This window comes from Leptonychotes weddellii, chromosome 1, assembly GCF_054177405.1.
Source record: "Leptonychotes weddellii isolate Sample4059 chromosome 1, ASM5417740v2, whole genome shotgun sequence".
Classification (NCBI taxonomy): domain Eukaryota; kingdom Metazoa; phylum Chordata; class Mammalia; order Carnivora; family Phocidae; genus Leptonychotes; species Leptonychotes weddellii.
The window spans coordinates 108,995,681-109,016,626 of record NC_138369.1 but is presented as its reverse complement, the minus strand read 5'-3'; the positions used below and the strand labels follow the sequence as shown (position 1 = coordinate 109,016,626).

Below are 20,946 nucleotides of genomic sequence, written 5' to 3'. Positions count from 1 at the left end.
TCATTTTATAAGAGCAGAAGCACATCCAGAGAGGTAACCTACCTTCTTAAAATAACCTAGAAAGTCAATATTAGAGATAGCCACAGGACTCAATGAAGTGTCTCAAAACTGAACTCAGGCAAAGGGGGATGAAAACAGTTTTTATTTATTTATTTATTTGAGAGAGAGAACACAGGGAGAGGGAGAAGCAGACTCCTGGCTGAGCAGGGAGCCTGACGCGGGGCTTGATCCCAGACACCTGGGATCATGACTTGATCTGAAAGCAGACGCTTAACCAACTGAGCCACACAGGTGCCCCTGAAGAAAGTTTTTAAAGTAAAGTAAGCATTTTATAACTTGATCGTGGTGGGTTACACCTTGTATACAATTATCAAGGTATACCATACCTTTGAAATTGATGAATTTTAACGTACGTAAATAATAACCTAGATAAAGATGGCAAAACAAATGTATATACACAGTTGGGGTTGCGGAACCAGGGACCACGACGAATGCTTTACATTTCTTACCTCATTAATCTTGGGCATGAATATATCTTGTCTAAACCACTCAGGTACATTTCCTTGGTCTTTCTGACATTTTCTGGAATTCCATATCGCACTGTCAATAAAATCTCACTTAGGACTAAATAGGGAATTAATTTTTAAGTTGGTGAGCAGGCCCTGCTCCATCCTCTTGTCCACTCCAGTCTCCATGTCTGTAGCTAGAAAGGTTATAGGCTATATTTGCCAAGCACCCCCAGGAAGCCAGGCATGAGTAATTCATTTCATACACCAGCTACACTTTGGGGTAGGTGTTACTATCATCCCCACTTCAAGGATGCTGAAGCTTAAGGACAAAGCCCTTAAAAACCCGGGTAGGGTTTCACATCAGGAAGCAGCAGGGCCAAAATCTGCCTCCAGGCAGTCTGAGCCCCTGAGGTTGTTTGCTAACCCCCACACCACACAGCCTCCCAACCAAAGACACCAGCCAGGTCGCTGAACTGCTGCATGGGGCCACGGAGTGACATTGGAGAGATGACAAAGGAAGCTTCTCCCAATGCAGCCTGCATCCCCAGACTAGAGTGGCCCCAGCTGATGGTCAGATCTGTGGTCTTGCTCCCAGGGATAGGTTGCTGGCATGAGATGCAGCATGGGAGCCTAGGAATTAGCACAGTCGCTGGGCAAAGGCACAGCCACGGGACCCAAAAGGCCCCCAGCACTGGGGAAGCAGCTCTTTGACCCAACACACAGCACTTCCAATTTAAAAAATTTTTAATGTCTGTTTCCCTCCTTGGTCCCTGACATTCCTATAAAATGGAGAGAGCTTCCCGGAATTCTCCTCTTCCTAGCCTGTTGTTTTCAGTTTTGATTCTATTTTTAAATAAGTGAAACCTAAGAAGAGCTCCACCCCTCCTCGTTGGTTTGACAACAATAACCTGCTGCCCGGCTGCCTTTGCAGCAGTGAGACTTGGACAGGACCCCGGCAAGATGCAGGCCCTGGGGGGCCCCAGTCCCGGGCAGACGTGCGTGCTGATCCTGATCTTTACAGTGCTCCTGCAGTCCCTCTGCGTGGCCGTGACTTACATGTACTTCACCAGGGAGCTGAAGCAGGTCAGTACCATGCACACGGTCCCTGACAGAGGCTCTCAGCCACCCCGGGGTTAACTGCCTCTGTGTCGTCTTCTGTGAAGAATTTACAGTAGGGAAAAAAAAGTTCCCTCTCTCTGCCTGTGGACCCTAACTGCTAATGCATGTGAATACTGAGGACCTTGCAGACGTGTGAGTTGAAAGGATTGTGTGATCAGCGTGCAGTTACAGAGCTGGCTCGACGGGCTACTAGCAGACGCAGGAACAAAACTCCTAACCTGGTTTGTTTTTTCTCTTCAACAGCATGAGCATTTTATAATACTAGCAATTGAACTAAAGCAGGCACCAAGTCTTAGAATGTCATCAGGTTTATCTTTTTCCTCCAGGATACGGGGTGGGGTGTAAGTCCAATCTTTGAAACATGTTTTGGTTTGAGATCTGTGGCATTTCTGTGTTGACAATAGGGAGGATATGAAGGACTGGCATTCGTCTATTCCCTAGCCGCAGACGTGTCATGCATAAAGTCTGTAATAAAGTCTGTTACCAGATGGACTCCACATTTTATGTTCGTGATAAAATAATGGAAAATAAAACGATGGTTCTATATCTGTGGGTGGTCCAAGTATGAATGCAGGTACATTTGACAGAGGGGGGGAAAAAACTTTGTGCCATTTTAGTTCCTGCATTTCTCAACTATATAAAACTTTTGGAACTATGAATGCAAAATGGCCGAAAATACACCAAGTTAGCTTTGGGCTTCTAATGTATGTTTTGACTAATTGTGTATTATATAGTAGAGAACTGTGAGCTGGAAGGAACTTTGGATATCCCCCTCCCTCCATTTTATAGATGAGGAGCCTAGAGACCCCCAGACAAAATGACATAGCTCAGACAGGGCTTTGGAAGCGGAGCTGAAGTCAGTTCTTTGGGCACCTAAATAACACTCCTTCCTCCACAACAGGGTGTCCACAAGGCTGACATGTTTGCACCCTTGGATGCACACTGCATCCTGCTACATTATGATAAAGCAACATTGCATCTACCAGCTGGCTAGGAAATGCAAGTAGAAGGGTCTCAGAAAAATATAAATTATCCAAATGCCATAGAGTGAGTATCTGTTAAGGAAATGCAGTTTGTATACCCTGTGGAGTATACATTTGCTTATCTCAAATGGTTGCAAATTTTTCCTTTGGATTTGGATGACGTAGACTCTTGTTTGATTTGCAAGTAATTATGAAAATTAGGGGCTACCCTTAGATGACCCGTGAGGTCAGCTTTGCTCTAGGGCAGACTCAGAAGAGTCTGGATATTTGTAACTAAAACATCAGTGTAACTATAAACATGCCTCTAGTTCTAAGTCTACCTTAGAAGCTGGAATACTGCTGTGTTTATGAAATCGGAGCTAGCCTGTCCTAACCTTTGTTAACTTTGCAGGATACACAGAACGAGTCTGTCTCTTTATTACGCAAGTCATTCCCTCAGTTTGCTGACATTACAAGTTGGTCTAATTTTTTTTTTTAAAGATTTTATTTATTTATTTGAGAGAGAGAATGAGATAGAGCATGTGAAGGGGGAGGGTCAGAGGGAGAAGCAGACCCCCCGCTGAGCAGGGAGCCCGATGCGGGACTCGATCCCGGGACTCCAGGATCATGACCTGAGCCGAAGGCAGTCGCTTAACCAACTGAGCCACCCAGGCGCCCCAAGTTGGTCTAATTTTAAGACTGAATTAACTAGTTCTTGACTGAGCAGACTCATGCACTTCTCTGTGTATATGATCAAGTGTTTTTTTAAAGTCGACTATAAAAATGGGAATCTCGAGTAAAGCTTAACGTCTCTGCACATGCATACATTTTTCTTGATTGCATAGTTACATATGGATACATATATGTATAGACATACGGAAGACTTCATTGAGAGTGCCTGAAAGGGAGGAAAATTAACTGATGTTGAGCAAATACTGTGTTCCAGAAACTTGGCAAAATATTGCTCTATTTGATCCTCATCACAATCTTATAAATAGAATTTCCCCATTTTACAGATAAATAAGGCTCAGGAAGTTAGGTGATTTGCCCAAGATTATAAAACAGGTTGAAGGGAAAGCCCAGTTTTGAGCCATGGCATTAGATGGGTGCTCAGTAAACTATAGCCATTGTAATTAGTATTGAGAAGTTTCTTGAAGTCATCACCCACTTCATCAGGAATGCTTGCAAGGAAAAATGAATCTGAGTCTCTTTGGTTGCCTGTGTAGAACTTGGAAAAGCATATTTAACATAAGAATTAATTTCCTAGGGGCACCTGGGTGGCTCAGTTGCTTAAGTGTCTGCCTCTGGCTCAGGTCATGATCCCAGGGTCCTGGGATTGAGCCCCACATCAGGCTCCCCGCTCGGTGGGGAATCTGCTTCTGCCTCTCCCTCAGCTCATGCACTCTCGCTCTCTCAAATAAATCAATAAATAAAATCTTTACAATAAAGTTTAAGAAAATTAATTTCCTAAAACAGATCACAGATTCCACTTTGGCTGATGAAAATTTCCAGAAGATAGACTGAGCAAGGATTATAGGGAGTGTGGCCTAAGGAGGGCTGCATAACATCTGATCGGACCTTCACAAATAAGTACAAAGAAGACTGTAGAAACTAGCAAGCCCGAACACTAAATATGGGCTTAGCCTCTAAAGTTTTATGTCTCTCTAGGAACATTTTATGACAAGGGGACTGCCTATCACTGCGGCATCATAGATGGGAAGGACAAAGGAGAAGGGAACCCTTAGCCACCAGTCTCCATAAATGGTTCTTTATGCTACTTGTGGTTTGCAGAAAATGATTCTCAGAAATGCATGTCAGGGCAGCAGAGAAAGTTAGTGCCACCACCTCGAAGCCTCTGAGCCAGCTGGCAAAGGAGTCCACCCTGGAGACCACAAGCCCTGCCAAGGACTGGTTGGCCTTGGCGTAGACAACCACCATGTTTGTGGTGGCACCCACAGCAGTCACGGTGGAAATCCACCTGTTGGGGCATCTGGAGCAGAAGAGAAGGCACTTGGTGCAAAAGCTGTCTGAGTGGTGTGCAAATGAAAATAGCACGCATGTCCCCCGGCCCCCAACACCCAGACGTGGTTAAAGAGAGAATAGCTCTAGTCTGAAATATGCTTCAAGAAATTCATGCTTTGAAGTGGGAAGGATGTGGGGAAAAAAAGGACAGAGAGGGATTCATCACATTAATCATCATGAATCATTCTTGAAACAACCAGGGTACCCCCTTCCTTAGGCAGCTAGTCACCAGCACTGGTCAAAGTCTGTAGGAGAAACCACCAAATATGCAAGAAACATGTGGGGATGGGGAGGAGGGTTGGGGCTTTCCCTTTGGGTTTCGATTGTTTGGAAATCAGTCTTTATTCATAGAATGTCTAGAAGGTGAAATACCACAATGTTGATCATTGTGATCTCTAGATGGTATGATTATGAATGTCTTTTTTCCTCTTTATTTTTCTATATTTTATAAATTTTCTACAGAGAATGCCATAAAAAATATCTATGCTATCTATATATGATTTTTTGTAGGCTTAAAGAACATGACACTTTTATATAGTTTTAAGAGAAAACAACCATACACACAATTGCCCACATACAATCCAGCAAACAAGAGAGATCGTCTAGAGGTTAATTAAGAAGTAGGATTAGGGTGATTTTAGTGGGTTCTTTGTTTGTTTATTTTTCACTTAGAAAAGGATTTTTTACTTTTCTATATTTTGCAGGTTGCCTGTATACCATCAATGTTTCTAGGCTTCATTAAATTTGGGGTAACAATGGAGTCACATTAGCTTGTCAACCTCCCTCCCAGGTAGACCTAGGATCTTATTCAATTTTCAGGGTTCTCCCTCCCACCTCCTAGAGGTGTTTCCGGAAAATCCCCAGCCGGTGTTCAGAACCACTAGGCCGCAGCTGGTTCTGGCCTGAGCTGGGCCCTGCTGCATTCCCACCCTCTCACACTCCTCTTCAGTTCCCAGGAAGCTGCCAGCTCCCTTACTTCATGGTCCCCAGGCAGCTCTCAGCTCTGCCTTCTCCTGCCCCTGGCCTTAGCTTCCCCTGTTCTTCATCCTTTCAGGCTGAGAGACTTTCCAACTGCTATGAAGGAAGACAATAAATTGCCCTCCTCTCTGTGTCATGCACATCTTTTCATTTCAACAAGTTAGAGAAGTCTGTGAGCCTGTTTATTCAGTTTCATCAAACCAATGTCTGGCCAGAAAACACCCATACTGGTTGTGCTGGGACGGTGTCCAATGTAGCTAACTTGCTCTTCCTGGAACCAACCTCTGGCCTTGTACTGAATCCAGCTCCTCCTCTCTGAGCCTCCCCACCCCCAGTTGCTGGAAATGTTCTTGTATTTCTAAAGCATACCCAATTGAGTTCCTTCCTGGGAAATGCTTTTTAGCTCCCACAGATATTGGAGATGCAAATAGATGTCTACAGGAGAAGAGCATGGGGAGTGAAGGGGCAAAGCAATGTTGTCTAACTCCATCTCTGGTCATATCTCCACTCAGGTGGACCCAGCTGTCACCCCTAATACATCTACTAAGTTGAATGTTTGGCTCTTGTAATTAAAAACAGGAAGAAAGAAAGTAAACATTTATTTAAAAGTAAATGAATGTTCACTGGGTGTTATGCACAAACAATGAATCATGGAACACTACATCTAAAACTAATGATATAATGTATGGGGATTAACATAAGAATAAAAAAAAGAAAGAAAGAAATAATACTTATTATTAAAAATAAATTAAAAAAAAAAAGTAAATGAATGTTCTATGCCAGAGTACGTGGAAGGAATTCATCAACTCAGGTTTGTACTTTTGCCCTTGAGGGAGGTTGATCAAATGTCCGAGGGGTACATGGCTGGGCACAGAACAATGTGACTCTGGCTGGGACCTCTCATAAACAAGTTATTTTGATTTGGAATGAGGTTGTCTTTTTATAGGAAGGAGCATCATTAAGTTTGATCTTTCCTTCAAGCTTTGGAGTCCCCTGAGTTCAAACGACAGATAAAAATGGCCATTTCCCCATTTATTTCTCCAGAGAAGGGCGATTCAGATTTGTACAGGGAAATAATATCTCCTCAATCCCAGTTGTTAAAAACAAAAACCGGAAAAAAGAAAAAACCTAATGTCCGACCTTGAATGGACTTCCCGTTTTTCTTTGTAAAATTAACCAGTTATCAGCCTGGAATGTGCTGGATGGTTTGGGATGTATGTGTGCATGCATTTGTGTTTGTGAGTGCATGTGTGTGTGTGTGTATACGTGTGTGTGTGTGTTTAATATGAAGCTAGGACTTTGTTGACAATTACCTGGTCATTAATAAATGTTTGCTCTCAATCAGAAGGAGGGGACAAACCTTCAAATGGTGTTTCAAGTGTCTGGAGGTAAATCCCTGGCTAGTGTGGACATTTAATAAAACAACGTTAAAATTTCCAGTGGCAATATGTTTAAGATTCTGCCATCCAGAGGAGTAGAAATCACAACAGTAACTAGAATTCACCCAACGCCAAAAGCTCAGATCAAGAAACAGAACATTACCTGCACCCCAAAGGCCACAAAGGACTTGTTTAATTTTTATTTAGGATTCTGGAATTTAAATGGACTCTATTGCCTACCTTTTTATTTATTTCTTTATTTTTGAGAGAGAGAATGCTTGAGCAGGGAGGGGCAGAGGGAGAGGGAGAGAGAATCTTAAGCAGGCTCCACGCTGAGCCCAGAGCCCAATTCAGGACTTGATCTCATGACCCTGAGATCATGAGCTGAGCTGAAATCAAAAGTCGGACACTTAACAGACTGAGCCACCCAGGCGCCCTTCTATTGCCTACTTTGTACCTAGGTGGTTTCCCATCTTTAGAATGGGATCCTCACCATCCCAGAGCTGGAAAGGACCTCAAAGATCACCACATTGAACCAGCTCAAAAATCAAATAAAAAACAGACACAGAAGAGAAAAGGCAATTTGTTGAGAGACACACCGGGGCAGTGAAGGGCATTGTGACCCAGGATGTCTGGCCCACACCTGTAACCTTTCCACAATATCCAGCTGCTTCCTTGTATTCACTAGACAAAGGACAGCATGCTTGCTTTTATTTCAAGCCATGAGCTCATCTAAGGTGCCAAGATGTCTCTGAATCTGTCATCCATCAGTTCCTCTTGCTTTAACTCATAAATGAACAAAAATAAAAAGCTCTTGTGTGTAATATTGTGTTCTATTCCATCTTAACCCAGATGCAGGACAAGTACTCCCAAAGTGGCATCGCTTGTTTCTTAAAGGAAGATGATATCCCTTGGGACCCCGATGATGAGGAGAGTATGAACAACCCTTGCTGGCAAGTGAAGTGGCAACTCCGTCAGGTTGTTAGAAAGGTAGGTGGACCACGGGGTCACGCCACCAGCAGGCGTGGAAGGTCGCAGGAGAGGGAACACTTAAGATCATCAAGTGGAGATGGCTCATTTTGCAAAGGAGGAAACTGAGGCCCAGAATGTTTAAGTGATTTTCCCTGAATTCATAGAACTAGGAGAAAGTGGAACAGCACCAAACAGTGGGTCCTGGCTGACTCCTGGTCTAGAGTTCACTCCTCTACTCCAGAGAGCCTCCCCATTGAGTCTAACCTTTTTTATCTCCCATTGTGGAAATTGAGGCACAGACAGGGCAATGTGTTCCAGGTCACACGACGATAAAAGATGTGTGTGATTTTGGTATTGTTGCTCAGAAGACAGAAGAAGCCAAATACTGGTGTTTTATACTCTTCCAGCCTTGTTGATCTCTGGAATTAAACATATATTTATTTTTGTATGCATGTAGAGATGAAGAAAGAGGAAAAGAAGAGGGAAGAAAAAGATACTTTGAGAAATTGAAGGTGATGACATCTCAATTTATAGTTAATAAATAACCAATTACAAAATATCTGTTTATGGAAGTTGCTTAAACAGGATTTCTAGCAGAAACACTATGTCAGCAAACTGTTTCACTAAATCACGTAATTTTACTTTCATAGTTTTACCTTCTGCCTGTCCGGAAAGGTCAGATCAGAACATGGGTATGAAAATACTCTGTAAACCGTGAAAGAACATCCTTATTTAAAAAAAAAAAAAATACTGGGGACATTCCCAGGGCAGGAAGGAGGTGTGTTTTAAAGATATGATTGCAAGTTCATTGTTTGGTGCTCAGTCTGTCTTTGCATAGAAACAATGTTATGCTTGTGGTTAGGGCTCCAGTTGATAACCCAAGCAGTCTTCACAGTAGAGCCCAGATGTCCCCTAGGATGCCATTTCTATGAGAAATGAAATCCGACCTCATCTGGAGGCCAGGGCAGGGTGCCCACTGTACACAAGCTATACCAAAGCAGCTGTGACTCCACTGCCCCAGGTGGTGAGGACCAGGAAGCCTGGGGTGGGGGAAGGGGGGGCCTCCTGAGGAGACTGAGGAATGGGACTCGGCAGTCCCTGGGTTGGTGGGGGCAACCCACAGGTGGCAGGGGAGAGAAACTCAGAACTAGGGCATAAATCTGGAGCCTAAGAAGGGGGCTGGATGCTGGGGCTGGGAGTGGGGGGTTAGAGAAGTAGTGGGGATAGACTCCACATACCTCTCTCTTGTTGTTCTCTCGCTCCCTCCCATTCGCACACGTTGCCACTCACTAGAATAGGGAGAGGCTGGGAGAGGACACAGACAGGTGGTGGCAGTGTAGCGGGGAAGGATTTCCCATTTTTTTCAGGCACCATTAATGGAACAGATTATTTTCCAGTAAACATCTTATCCCTATTCCATATGGTATCTCATTTAATCCTCAGAACAGCTCTATGAGGAAGGAATCAAAATTATTATCTTCCTCTTTCTTTTTTTTTTTAAGATTTATTTATTTATTTTAGAGAGAGAGAACCTAAGGGGGACGAGGGTAGAATCTCCAGCAGACTCCCCACTGAGTGTGGAGCCCGACTTGGGGCTGGATCCCATGACCCTGACCCTGAAATCAAGAGTTGGATGCTCAACCAACTAGGCCCCTTCTTCCTCCTTTTTTTTTTTTTAAATAGATGAAGAAATTAAAGTTCACATCAGTTAAGTAACTTGAACAAAGTCTCCAAGAGCTAGTGATTGACACATTTGAATCTGGTCCATCTGACCAGACTGTCATCATTTTTTATTCTGCCTCCCACACTATAGGAATTACCCCTCTCTCTTTCCTGCTCCTTCCTTCCTTCCTTCCTAACTTCTATCCCAGAATGAGAGAGACAGAGAGACTATGCTGAGGCCACCACCCCATGCCCATTGGGCCAAGGTCTGACCTGCCCTTATCGGATCAGCATTTGAGACCAAGGGGAAAGCAGAGAGCTTCTGGTTTGGGGTGGGAGTACAGAGGAGGGGAGTTTCTGGCAGTTTCAAAAGGAACGACAGTGGCGGAAAAGGAGGGCAGTGATGGACAAAAGCCCAGGTGATAGAACTAAGTGGAGGGGACTTTAGAAGCCACGGATGCGCTCAGCACTACTAGCTCATCCAATAGAAAGACTAAGGTTTCCCTCTTTCTTACTGGTTTTCCCAACGGGTTAGTACAAAGAAGGTGATACTGGTTGTTCAGTAAAGGTATTGGCACTTGGTAAAACATGTTTATGTGAAGGATGCCCTGGCCATGTGTCAGAAGTGAGAGAATGACACAGTGTGGCCAGGTCCTGCCTGGATGGGCTCTGTATGTCTGTGGGTCTCATGAGAGAGAGCGAAGCATGCCTTACCCCTTGAGGCTTGGGTCTGCCCAGCCATTCGAAGCCCCTGAAAACACTATTACACAGTGCATTTACACACACACTTGCCTGCAGACCCACACCCCACACGGAGAAACTGAGGAGGCCTGGGCACCACATCCAGTAGCCACAAGGAGGTTTGGGGAACATTAGCTTCACCTAACTTGCCAGATGGCACCTTCCTCCTGGGCTGCTCCAGGTGTGACCTTTGAAACAGAACTTTCCACAGAAACAGAGCTTTCCACAGCAGCCTCTGCCTCAGTATTCCCCCAGCTCCCACCCAACCCCGTGCAAACCCTGTGCTTGAACAGCTAAAGCTTCAGAGGTTCCTATCTGACGTAGAAATGACATCTTAGACATCAGCAAGAAGGGTCGTAGACATTCTGTAGTCAGTTGAAATTTTTAGGGAAATTAACAAGATTTATTCAATACTGTTTGCAGATGATTTTGAAAACCTATGAGGAAACCATTCCTACAGTTCCAGGTAGTATTTTTTGTTTGTTTGTTATTTTAATTTTCTACTGTCGACTTCATGACAGGGGGAATAGCTCTCCAGCCCTTTTTCTCTGCTCCCATCCACACATCCCCCCTCGGACTGTGAGTCAGTTTCTCAAGCCACTTGATTCTATTTTCCTATCTGCGTTTGGCAGTTAGAAAGCTTAGAGCCAATTCTGGGACCCGACCTGTGGTCAAAACTTTATTTCATTTGAATCTTGTTTTTCCACCATGGATTTCCCCTTCACCTTGATTTCTTCAGTTATTTACTTTTTACTTTCAAATGTGTTGTACATAAGTCATCTGAATCCTTTCTGGAATATGGCTGGAGGTAAGATAAATGAGGGCCCCAACGTAACCCATCTTCTCTGCTTCTGACCACCACGAGGCTCTATGCCTTTCTTTATGCAAGAGCCCTTTGCTTCGTCATCTTTCCCAGCAATCCTTTACCCACCACACTTCTCATCTTGTGGTCCCTCAGCCATGACCACTTTCCTGTTCATGGTGAGCAGCCTGTTTCAACCCACATTCCCTTTGAGGGCTGTTGCCCAGGCTGGCTTCTTCCGTTCCTGGCTTCTCATATAACTGACTCCTTCTCATTCTCATCCTATCACCTCATTGTTACCTCTTCAGAGAAAAATTCCCTGCCTACCTTTCTAAGTAAGTTCCTCCCACACCCTGCTATTTCTTTTTTTTTTTTTTTAAAGATTTTTATTTATTTATTTGACAGAGAGAGACACAGTGAGAGAGGGAACACAAGCAGGGGGAGTGGGAGAGGGAGAAGCAGGAGAGGGAGAAGCAGGCTTCCCGCAGAGCAGGGAGCCCGATGTGGGGCTCGATCCCAGGACCCTGGGATCATGACCTGAGCCGAAGGCAGACGCCTAACGACTGAGCCACCCAGGCGCCCCCACCCTGCTATTTCTATAGCACTTATCTTGTGCATTTCCTTTTATTTGTATATATATTTTTTATTTGTGTGCTATCTGATTCCCTACTAGATTAAAGATCCACAAAGACAGAACACATGTCTGTTTCTCTCATCTGTCTATACCTAGCCCCTAACTTGATGCTCCAAACCTAGTAGATTCTTTTATCCCCCTGGCCCTGAGGTGTAACACCTTTCATGAGCATGTGTGTGTGTGTGTGTGTGTGTGTGTGTGTGTGTATTTTGATTGAGATGAAATTCACATAACATATAAGTAACTTTTTTTTGAGGTATCATTCTCATTTTATTTTATTTTTTCATTGAAGTAGAGTTGACATACAACAATATATTAGTTTTAGGGCTACATCATAGTGATTTGACATTTACATACATTACAAAATACTCACTACAATAAGTATAGTTACTATCTGTCACCATACAGAGTTATTCCAATATTATTGACTATCTTCCTTGTAATGTATTTTATATCACCGTGACTTATTTGTTTTATAACTGGAAGTTTGTACCTCTTAATCCCCTTCACCTATTTCACCCATCTCCCCAACCCACTCCCTTTCGGGCAACCATCAGTTTGTTCTCTGTTTTTATGTGTCTGTTTGTCTTGTTTTGTTTGTTTGTATAGGTTCCACACATAAGTGAAATCTTACATTATTTGTTTTTATCTGTCTGACTTATTCCACTTAGCATAATACCCTCCAGGTCCATCCATGGTATCTCAAATGGCTAGATTTCATTGTCTTTTATAGCTGAGTAATATTCCATTGTGTATATATACCACAGCTTCTTTATCCGTTCATCTATCAATGGACACTTGGGCTGCTCCCATATCTTGGCTATTGTAAATAATGCTGCAATGAACATAAGGATGCACACATCTTTTCAAGATAGTGATTTCATTTGCATTTTCTTGGGATAGATATCCAGAAGTGGAATTGCTGGATTGTATGGTTTTCCTATTTTTAATTTTTTGAGGAATTTCCATACTATTTTCCAGAGCGGGTGCACCAAATTATATTCCTACCAGCAGTGCAGTAGGGTTCCCTTTTCTCCACACCCTTGCCAGCACTTGTTGTTGCTTGTCTTCTTGTTATTAGCCATTCTGACAGGTGTGAGGTGATGTCTCACTGTGGTTGTGGTTTGCATTTCCCTGATGATCAGGGATGCTGAGCATCTATCCATGGCAGGGCAGGAGCAGCTTTGAGGGGACACCGATCTCAGCCGGGCTGTTGTAGAGGACCTTCTACCAGGATGGGCAGATTGGGTGGGGCAGGTCCACAGGGCAATGCCAGGGTGAGGCGAGCGGTGCGAGCAAGGTAGACGGAGAGAGTGAGAACTGGCACGGGTCAGTGCATCAGGCCAGCTAGGCAGAAGGAGGGTAAGAGGAAAGACCTCCAGCTCTCTGTTCCCAAAGCAAGTGCCTATAGATCCCTGCCTTTCTATCACATGCCCTGAAATTAGTCAATAAATCTCCTTCACATATGGCCCAGGCACTTGTGAACCCGCTGCCTCTGTGCTGGGTCTTGGAGTGAGTGAGTTTGTGTGCAAGCCATTTAAAAGCAGAGTCTTGGTTTCCTGTAGCCCTCTGGCTTTCCTGGAGGTGAGCCGCACTGATTTTCAAAGCCGGACATTGTGAGAGCTTGTCGTCCCAGTGCAGGTCCCCAGGCAGGGGGGCAGTGCCCCATGTGGGTCTTGACTCCCTTGCTCCCCAGGGGGAGCTCCACACCTATGTATCCCCCCTCCTCTTGTAGATCACATCACCTTGCGGGTGGGTCCTGACCAGACCTTGTCTCTGCTCCCTTTCAACTCTTCTCCTTGTGGTTTTTCTTTATAACTTTAGCTGTGGAAGATCTGTTCTGCTAGTCTTCAGGTCCTTCTCAGAGAGAACTGTTCTATATGCAGTCGTAGCGTTGGTGTGTCCGTGGGAGAATGTGAGCTCAGGATCCTCCCACTCCACCACCTTCGAAAATGTTACGATGAACCGTTTTGAAGTGCCCGATTTAGTGGCAGATCGTGCATTCATAATATTGTGCTACCACCATCCCTCCCCATAGAAGGTTCTCAATACATATTTTTTAATGAATACACAAGTCAATAAAACTATGGAATAAAATTTGCTACTTTTTCACGTTTGGCTCACCATAGCCCCATCTTCCCATATTAGTGGCCACAGAGGCCTGAATACATATACCAGAGACTGCCAACCTAGGGCACACCAGCCTGGCAGAGAAGAAACAGTTCTTTAATGTAAGTGTTGTGATGATGTCTTTTTACTTTTCCAACTCTCTTTTTTCAAAACAACAAGCTTCCTCATTGCTTAACAACTCCCATTTTTCTTTATTAAATAGGCTTTATTAAACATGAAGGATAAGACCTGTTCTCAAGGTCTACACATTCTTTCTGATTATTTTCCCCAAAGTGAAAGGGGTAGTCAGACCGGTGAACACTCCCCTTCTTCTGATGAGGCACAACAGATCCATGGTCTACAGTAGATGCATGTACTATTTTCAGTGTTGTAAGAAGACTACTCTTCTCTATTCATCACAATAAGATGTAGAAATCATGTGCTCATCAGTATACCAAGATTTATTCATGACACCCAAATAGACATGTTCATGGATTCCTTTTCCACGAAGTGTTTGCTGTAGCCAGTAGGAAATCTCCTCTTTGTTTGTTTGTTTGTTTACTTATTTATTGAAATCTCCTCTTTAGAATTTGCTTTTATATTTAGGCTTTCCCAAATTGCAATGACCTCAAATGTAAGATATTTATAATTGAATTCGGTTATTGAATATTTTAAAACAAAGTGTTAAGGTCTAAGGGCAGGCAAGGCATTATGAATTATTTAACAGTGAAAGTTAAAGGTGAAAGGACACATCAACCTTGAAAGCTGAGCATTCTGAGAGTATTATGTAATTGATCATGCATCCCCATGATATGTTTGGTCTTCAGGACTGTACAGATGCCCACCCATCCTGAATACGTAACAACTTGTACCAGATAGATGGAAGAGATTCTTATTTCCTATTCATTCCTTTCCTATGAAATTGTACCACTTCCTTTCATTTCCACCTCCTACTAGCCTCGATGAAGGCCTCCTGTTCTCAGTCCTGATCAGTTATAGTCTGGTAACTTGCCAGTCCCCAGCCCTCCCACCTTCTACCCATCAAACCTTACTTTGAGATAGGATAGCCTAAAGCACAACACATTATCTCTTCACTTCTCCTACCCAAATCTTTCAGAGTCTTTCCGTGTCCTTACAATCCACATCTCTTAGCTTCACCTTCAAATCCTCTATCATTTGGCTCCTCATTCAAGCCTGAAGCTGAACTCCTCCCATGCTGTGGCCCAGGAATGCTTTGTGCATCCTGCCTCCAGCCCCTGTCCTGGATCTCTTAGAATGCCCTTCTTCTGTTCCTTCCTTCCCAAGTCTGCCCCTCCTCATCCTGTTCAGATCATTATCCTTGCACCCCAAATATTTGCTTGCATTCATCTGTCTCTAATTCTTTCTCCTTGCTCCTAAAAGAGTGCCTGGCATAGACGTGATGGGCACTTTGGTGTGTTGGAGTAAGCCTTAGCACAAACCCTCCCCTGACCCCAGTCCTCCAATAAATAGGAATCTTTCCCTCTTCTGAACACACATCCCCCTTTATTTATATTTCTCACAGATAAATTTTCACTGTCTAGTTCATATCTTTCCTAAAAGACTGTAAGTCCTTTGAGGGCTCAGTCAGTGTAATCAGTGATTATTCTTTGCAACCCCTGTCCGGCATAGTGCCGTGCCTCATTCCTGGCAATATTTGCTTGATGAAAGAATATCATTTATCTTAACAACCAGTGTAAGCACACTGGGGAAATTTGAGCTGATTTTTTTTAAAGGGTAGTTTGAATTTGTATATTAAAAGGCTGCTCCAAAGTACTTCAGAATGTGATCAATAAGTGTTATTTGTTTATTATGATCTATGAATTCATGATTCTTATGTTTATATACTGATTATCATGACCAGTATGCCAATTCATATTTCTTTTAGGGGGGCGGGGGCGGGGGATGAACTATTGGGAACCAGTTTGTAGCGTCTATAGACCCTCGTTATCGCTGTTACTCCTTTAGAATTAGGATCGCTCTGATTGTTTCTATATATAACTCGTGGAAATTCACCAGTGCTTGGTTATTTGTGCACTTTAAATGACTCAGTAGAATTATTACATGTCCACAGTTATTTACTTATTTGTTTGTTTGCTTTGGAAAAGGCCAGAATCTTCATTTTGTTATATTCTGGTTGGACCTTACCTTTGAAATGCCGATAAATTCTGACCCAAGTTACTGCTTATTCTTCTCATCTAAAATACTTTTGAAATTAAACATAAGCTGGAATAGATGGATCATCATATTAAAATGTAGGCTGTTTTACAATCCACTTTGGAAGCCCAGTGTACTTACAATGTCTGACTGATAGCAGCTCTGAATAACAATGTATTTGAAAAGTGGTTTGACAAGTGCTGAAGATTTTTTGTCATTTTTCTTTTAGAAAAGCAGCTAAATATTCCTTATGTAGTAAGTGAAAGACGTCTTCAGAGAGTAGCAGCTCACATAACTGGAAGCAGTTGGAGAAGAAGCATGTTTCCAGTTCCAAGTAAGAGAAACAACAAATAAATGGCTTAAAGGAAGGCAATGGAAAATTTTTTCCCAAATAATTTATTCTTTCAACTTGTACATGAAATGCCGATATGGCTGTCTACAAAATGTTCGTAGGAATCTGGGCTCAGATTGACTCTTTTCAGAAGCAAGATTACAAGACAAATAGTTCAATAACTGCTCTCAGGAAAGTTATGTGGTGGGAGAACTTTGTCTTTGAGTTTCCCATGCCCCTATTTGTGCTTTTCTTCCTCTTCTTCAAAGTAATTTCTCTTTCTCACTCCCATCAAATCTTCCTCCTCTCTAAAGGTTCTAAATCAATTATTTACTTTCACCATGAGTCACTAGGTATTCCTTGTGGCATTTGTATTTGGTTGAATTACGGGAAGTTGCCACAGATATGTCAGTTTCATATAATTTAACCAATTAAGGTAAGCCTATTTCTACCTAAAGAACCGATGTCCACGCAGTGCTGTAACAGTGCAAGAGTCTTACGGTCGAAATATCCATGTTGGAATACCAGCTCCTCCTTACCTAGATATATGTCTTGAGCAAATTACCTAATCAAATCAAGCTTTAGTTTCTTCAGATACAAAGTAAAGATAATCTTTAAGTCATAAAATACTGAAGATTAGCGCAGGCAAAATTCCTGTGTATTGTAAGTACTCAATAAATAGTTGCTTTTATTATGATGAGAGGTTTTATCCCAAGTTAAAGAAATTTCAGGTATCAGTTAAAATATGAAAAGATTGTGGGATTTTTTTTTTCGGGGCAGTTGCCTTCCTGGTATTCCTCCACTCATGCTTTATGAATGATTGACATGTTCTGCCTATGAGTGAGATCATTATTATAATGTTACTGTTTACTATTCATCAAGAAACACGATAGTTGTTTTACACTGTTGAAAAACTAAATTTTGCACCAATCCTGGAGATGAGCCCAAAGTTAAAGGAATATCATGTTTTGGTAGGGCCCTTTTTCACTCAAAGTCTTTGGGAGCTAAAGACCCAGGGGTCTGAACATCTTTAAATCTGAGCTCTCTTTGCCAAACCATGTGCCCTGTCTTATTGTGGACTAGAGATGTTTTCTGCTTGAATGGTGCCTTTGACTCTGGATTGCTGAGAAAGACCAAGAAGGAACTCAAAGAGACCCAAAGAAATAGCAATAAGTTCTGAGCTCCAGGCTTGAAAAATTGATAATGTTTCTTTTAGTTTCCTTATCTGTTACTCATTTGCACTCACCAGCATAGGAAGGGAGGCAGGGGTTTGGGACAGAAGTTCTGTCCAGGAGTAAAGATTGCCATCTGAGTTAATCATCCCTCATGCTACAGTTTAGACCTGTGGCCTAAGTGGTGGATGAGGTACAGAAAAGTAAGGGACTTCCAGCAGATCACAATGATACAGTAGCCTCCAGATTCCTATAAGACTGAAATTTAGAATCCTTGTAAGATTGAAGGAGCAAGAAGTTTTATACTAGATTGAAATTCTTTAAAATCCCCACCAAAAAACTGGCTAGCCACAGCTACTGAGATAATTCTTACCTTTGCTACAAACTTCTTTCTTTTAATTTTCTTTCTCCCTAAACTTCATCCAGGCTCCAAGAATGAAAAAGCTTTGGGCCAGAAAATAAACTCCTGGGAGTCATCAAGAAAAGGACATTCATTCTTGAATAATTTGCACTTGAGGAATGGAGAGCTTATTATCCTTCACAGGGGGTTTTATTACATCTATTCCCAAACATACTTTCGATTTCAGGAACCTGAGGAAACTTCGGGAACAATTTCAACAGAACAGAACAGAAAGAAAAACAAACAAATGGTACAATATATTTACAAATACACAAGTTATCCTGACCCTATACTGCTGATGAAAAGTGCTAGAAATAGTTGTTGGTCTAAAGATTCTGAATATGGACTCTATTCCATCTATCAAGGTGGGATATTTGAACTTAAGGAAAATGATAGAATTTTTGTCTCTGTAAATAATGAGCAATTGATTGACATGGACCAAGAAGCCAGTTTTTTTGGAGCCTTTTTAATTGGCTAAATAATCTGCAAAGAAAAACATTATTCTCAAAGTGACCATTCACAGCAAAGCAAGGAAGTCGGAGCAAAGCCACTTCAACCAAAAGACCAAAAAAGCAACACGTGCTTCTCTAATATCTCTGAAAATGACCAAGTCATTCTAAGAAAGTGAAATTGCCGAAAGAACTTTCAGGGATCTAGCAGATATCAGTTTGCTAGCAGAAATCTAAAAGATTCTGTTTCCAAACACTTGTGTAGCAATAAACAGCTGTCTTTATTATCTACTCTTGTGAAGATTCCAGAAGAAAGATTAATGATCCATCTATCTTTTATGTAGGCTCCACAGCCAATGTAGAGCCCAACATCAGACTTGAACTCACAACCCTGAGATCAAGACCTGAGCTGAGATCAAGAGTCAGACACTTAACTGACTGAACCACCCAGGCACCCAATGATCCATCTCATAAGTATTATATCACCTTGGTCGCTTCCAGGTTACCATTAGGGACAACATTGCCAAAGTTGAAAGGAGAACCACAAAAAGGTCATGATCTTGGGAGGTAGCCTCTGTCAATATATGCGATGTGCAAAGGGTGTTTGTGTTGTGCATGACCTCACAGGAGTTATCTCATACACCTGGATTTGATGGAAATAAGAACATTCTACTCAAAATAATATCATTTTGTTAAAAAAAAAACTAACTAAATTTATGCTCAGTGAACAAAGAATTATTTCTGAATGACTTGTGATTTTCACTCCCAAAAGTCAGGCTGGTCAAAAGCACTGATAATATTTTTGATAAAGGACTCCATAATGAGTGAACAGCTAATCAGAACGAGGCAATTTGGTCTCATGGGAGCAGGAGAATAGGAAAGTGGAAATGCCAAACACAGGTAAATTAGCAGAAAAGAACCTAGGAAAGATCTGATCCCCACCCCCTACCCTTCTACCCCATCCTCCACTGCCAAATGTCATTGTCTAGTATACAAATGCTTAAGGTTGTTTCAGTTACTTGCCTCTGTCAGAAGAAGAGCAATTGCTTTTATCTGCCAAAATTGTGACACAAAACATTCTATTTCACCATTTAATCTAACCAGTTGGAGAAAAAAAATTAGTTGGAGTATTTGTCCAATCTCTTCTAACTGTTGTCCTAAACACAACATAATTCATACTTTGGGCTTGTATGCTCAAACGTTCATTTAAACGTATCTGATCAAATTAAGTTTTTTCAAAAGAGGCTCATTTAAATTTAAATTTACGACATGCTCCAGATACCTGGCACTTCTGGCCCTTCTTACTCTATTTTCTATAACACTAGTTAAGTTTTTACATACTGACAAATTGACTTCATTTGTTATTCTGTTTTTTAAAGCCTGCCTCCTCTCACCAGAATGTAAGCACTGTGATCGCAGGGAACATGTAGTCCTGCTCGCATCTGTAACCTCAGGACCTGGGACAGTACCTTAACATAGTACCCACACAAAATATATTTGTGAATAAACGAATGATGGAGTGAATGAATACCTAATCCTATGGGGAAAAAAATTTAAAACCAACCACTGCCTTATCCCTTATACTGAAAAAAACGTTGAGGAATTTCAAAAGTAATCTCAAAGTGAAGAAAACCTTTTATTTTCTTATTTTTTTAAAGATTTAATTTTTAAGTAATCTCTACATCCGAAATGGGGCGCCAACTTACAACCCCAAGATCAAGAGCCGTACACCCTACTGACTGAGTCAGCCAGGAGCTCCAAAGACCTTTTAAACAAGGATTTAAAACTCAAAGAAAAAGACTACAATGTGTGTTAAATAAAACCTTGAAATGAAAGAGAAAATTAACTTTTACTCTATATTTTTATACTAAATATGTAAGATATGTTACTTTTTCAATAAAAATGACATGTTAAAATGTGTAGTTTTTGTTTAATACTTGCATTTGTTTTATGGTACCAAGATTATTCAAATCTTCTTCTAATCTCTTTTTCATGATATCTTTTATCTGACATATCTTACAGAAGAAAGGAAATAATTGCTCACTTTTTATTTAATGTGTTAAAATATATCAGTCTTTTCCTTTATAGTTAATGCTTTTGTTATGGGTTGAATTGTGTCCCCCGAAAAGGGTATGTTGAAGTCCCACTTCCCACTACCTCAGAACGTGAGCTTATTTGGAAACAGGGTTGTTGCAGATATAATTAGTTAAGATGAGGTCATAGTGGAGTAGTGTGGGTTTTTATAACAATAAGACTGGTATTCTTTTTTCTTTAAGATTTTATTTATTTATTTTAGAGAGAGAGTGGGAGGAAGAGCAGAGGGAGAGAGACAAGCAGACTCTGCACTAAGCACAGAGCCTGATGCAGGGCTCCATCTCATGACCCTGAGATCATGACCTGAGCCGAAATCAAGAGAGGACATTCAACTGACTGAGCCACCCATGTACCCCAAGATTGGTATTCTTATTAAAAGAAGGAAATTATTTAGAAACAGGCACGCAGAGAGAACTCCATGTTACAACAGAGGCAG

At 41.9% G+C, this 20,946-nt stretch overlaps 1 protein-coding gene across 1 annotated transcript; it reads left to right on the top strand.

Moving 5' to 3' along the window:
- The first annotated feature begins 1,370 nt into the window (after positions 1 to 1,370).
- On the top strand, positions 1,371 to 20,338 carry TNFSF10 (TNF superfamily member 10). Its single transcript, XM_081829677.1, has 5 exons — positions 1,371 to 1,592; positions 7,822 to 7,959; positions 10,768 to 10,810; positions 16,294 to 16,398; positions 17,994 to 20,338. Exons 1-5 carry the CDS (start codon positions 1,470 to 1,472, stop codon positions 18,443 to 18,445), a joined length of 861 nt encoding a protein of 286 aa, XP_081685803.1. The 5' UTR covers positions 1,371 to 1,469; the 3' UTR covers positions 18,446 to 20,338.
- Positions 20,339 to 20,946: the final 608 nt, after the last annotated feature.

Excerpts from the sequence above, each read along its gene's own strand:
- TNFSF10 (XM_081829677.1), top strand. The coding sequence starts at position 1,470 with ATGCAGGCCCTGGGGGGCCCCAGTCCCGGGCAGACGTGCGTGCTGATC. Across the intron at positions 1,593-7,821 it reads TCACCAGGGAGCTGAAGCAG|ATGCAGGACAAGTACTCCCA; the intron begins GTCAGTACCATG and ends ATCTTAACCCAG. Across the intron at positions 10,811-16,293 it reads AACCATTCCTACAGTTCCAG|AAAAGCAGCTAAATATTCCT; the intron begins GTAGTATTTTTT and ends TTTTTCTTTTAG.